Source organism: Vicia villosa, unplaced genomic scaffold (genome assembly GCF_029867415.1).
Source record: "Vicia villosa cultivar HV-30 ecotype Madison, WI unplaced genomic scaffold, Vvil1.0 ctg.001937F_1_1_3, whole genome shotgun sequence".
In the NCBI taxonomy this organism is placed as follows: domain Eukaryota; kingdom Viridiplantae; phylum Streptophyta; class Magnoliopsida; order Fabales; family Fabaceae; genus Vicia; species Vicia villosa.
This window is the reverse complement of record NW_026705783.1, coordinates 186,030-188,449: the sequence shown is the minus strand read 5'-3', so window position 1 is coordinate 188,449 and position 2,420 is coordinate 186,030. Positions and strand designations below refer to the sequence as shown.

The 2,420-nt window shown below is 43.3% G+C and overlaps 1 protein-coding gene across 1 annotated transcript; it reads left to right on the top strand.

Annotated features, from left to right (window-relative positions):
* Window positions 1-52: 52 nt before the first annotated feature.
* On the top strand, window positions 53-1,983 carry LOC131637186 (uncharacterized; the record flags this gene model as incomplete). The annotated part of the gene is made up of 1 exon (XM_058907773.1): window positions 53-1,983. A coding segment is annotated over one exon (1,931 nt), but the record flags the coding sequence as incomplete, so codon positions are not given.
* Between the last annotated feature and the right edge of the window lie 437 nt (window positions 1,984-2,420).

The following is a 2,420-nucleotide window of genomic DNA, read 5'->3' as shown; positions in this document are numbered from 1 at the left end:
CAAGTATTGCCATACCTCCTTGACTTGAAGTTGGTACAATTGAGAACTCTAGCCACTCCTGCTAAGCTGCCTCCTAATTGGGATGCTAATGCGAGGTGTGAATTCCACTCTGGAGCACCTGGGCATAACATTGAAAACTGCAAAGCATTGAAGTATCAGGTTCAAAATCTTCTCGACTCCAAGGCCATTGAGTTCACTCCTACTCCAGGGCCTAATGTTGTTCAAAATCCTATGCCCCCTCATGGGTCTCATGCTGCAAACGCCCTCGATTGTGTTGAAGATACTCGTTTGGTTAAGGACGTAACTGAGTTAGGCTCTATGTTGCCTTTACTGAAAGTAGAATTAGTGAGAATGGGTCTATGTGCTGGTTGTGGAGAATTGTGTAATGATTGCATGGCCACTTCCTCGGTTTGTGACAAAGTGAAGAATGGTGTTCAACAGTTGATAGATAGTGGGTATCTACAGTTTGAGCGCATACGACGGCCCGAGGTATTTGAGAATGAAATTAATGTGGCATCCATTCCCTACACTCCTGCTAAAATCCCAATTCCTGCTAGAGCACCTCCTTTGGTTATTACATCACCTGGTCCCGTTCCGTATACTAGTGAGAAAGCAATCCCATGGAATTATGGCGGAGAAGTTTTCTACCAAGGGGCCAAGTATGAGATTAAAGCACCGGTTGAGAAAGAAGATGTTGATAATGTTGTTGGCATCGGAAGAATGACAAGAAGTGGTCGTATTTTCAATCCTCCCCAGAGTACTCGCGATGACAATACAGAAGCTCCAGCTCAAGCAAAAGGGAAAGGAGTGGTAGAAGATACGGTGGATCCGGGGCAAAGCTCTAACTCTGAAGATACTATGGCCAAAGAGATGGAAGAGTTCCTAAAGATCATCAAGAAGAGTGAGTATAAAGTGGTTGACCAGCTGAGTCAAACTCAATCTAAGATCTCGATCTTACAGTTGCTCTTATGCTCCGAGACGCATCGAAATGCTTTATTGAGACTCCTGGGCACTGCCTTTGTCCCTCCTGAGATCTCAGTAAATCAGCTTGAAGGGGTTGTGTCTAATATCAATGCTGGAAATGGATTGGGATTCACTGATGCAGATTTGCCTTCTGAAGGTAGAAAACATAATAGAGCTTTGCACATATCTGTGGAGTGCAAGGGGACTATGCTATCTCGTGTTCTTGTTGATAACGGATCTTCTTTGAATGTGTTACCAAAGTCGTCTTTGATGAGGCTAGACTATTCTGGTGTTGAGATAAGGCCAAGCGAATTAACTGTGAGAGCCTTTGATGGCTCAAAGAGGTCGGTGTTTGGGGAGGTTGATTTACCAGTGATGATAGGGCCTCAACTCTTCACTATTACTTTCTTTGTGATGGATATCCACCCGGCTTACAGTTGTCTCCTGAGGCGTCCATGGATCCATGCTGCTGGGGCCGTGACTTCCACATTGCATCAGAAACTCAAATTCGCCACTCAAGGGAAGATAGTCACAATATGTGGGGAGGAAGAGCATGTGGTAAGCCATCTTGCGTCTTTCAAATATATTGATGTGGAAGGGGAGGTCCACGAAACACCTTGTCAAGCGTTTGAGGCTGTCCAGACTATCAAGATCCCTTATGTTGAAAAGAAGAAGTTGGAGGCTCCTATGTCTTCACTAAAGGAGGCTAAAGCTGTGGTTGAATCTGGTCATCCTGAAGGATGGGGCCGAGTCTTGGATCTACCAATCAAGCAGGATAAATGTGGGATTGGATATCAGTTGGGGCAGAGTTCTTCTGATGGGTCCTTCAAGAAGCCCGGAACCTTCGTTCCGATCAAGCTCTCTAGTGCTGGCACCGTCAAGGATCATATTTGCGCTACTGATGATGATATGGATAGTGATTATGACATTGAAGAATGGATCAAGCCGTGTGCCCCGGGACAGAAGCTTCTCAACTGGTCATCGGAAGACATCATCTCAATTGCTCTCGATCAAAAGTAATACTGTTTGTTTTTGTTTATCATGCAATAATTCCTGTGTTCTGCCCAAGACACAGTGAACATATGTAGGGCCTCATTTGTTGCTTTTCAATGTTAAAATCATTAATAAAAGGACGTTTTTGCATTCAAATATTTTGTTCCCTGTCTTTCATTTTTTTACTTTTACATTTATAATTAATAAAAAAAATATATAATAAAAATGGCAACGTTTCTTATTCATCATCATCCCTCCATTCTGAAATAAAGAATAAATCATAATCCATGCAGATCCATCGCTCCTCCAGATTCTGTTGATAACGATCTTGCTATGCCTCGTTATGACTTTGACAACCCTATCTACGCCGCTGAAGAAGGGGATGAAGAAGATTGTGAATTGCCTGATGAGTTGGCCAGATTGTTGAAACAAGAAGAGAAAGTGATCGAGCCACATCAAGAACC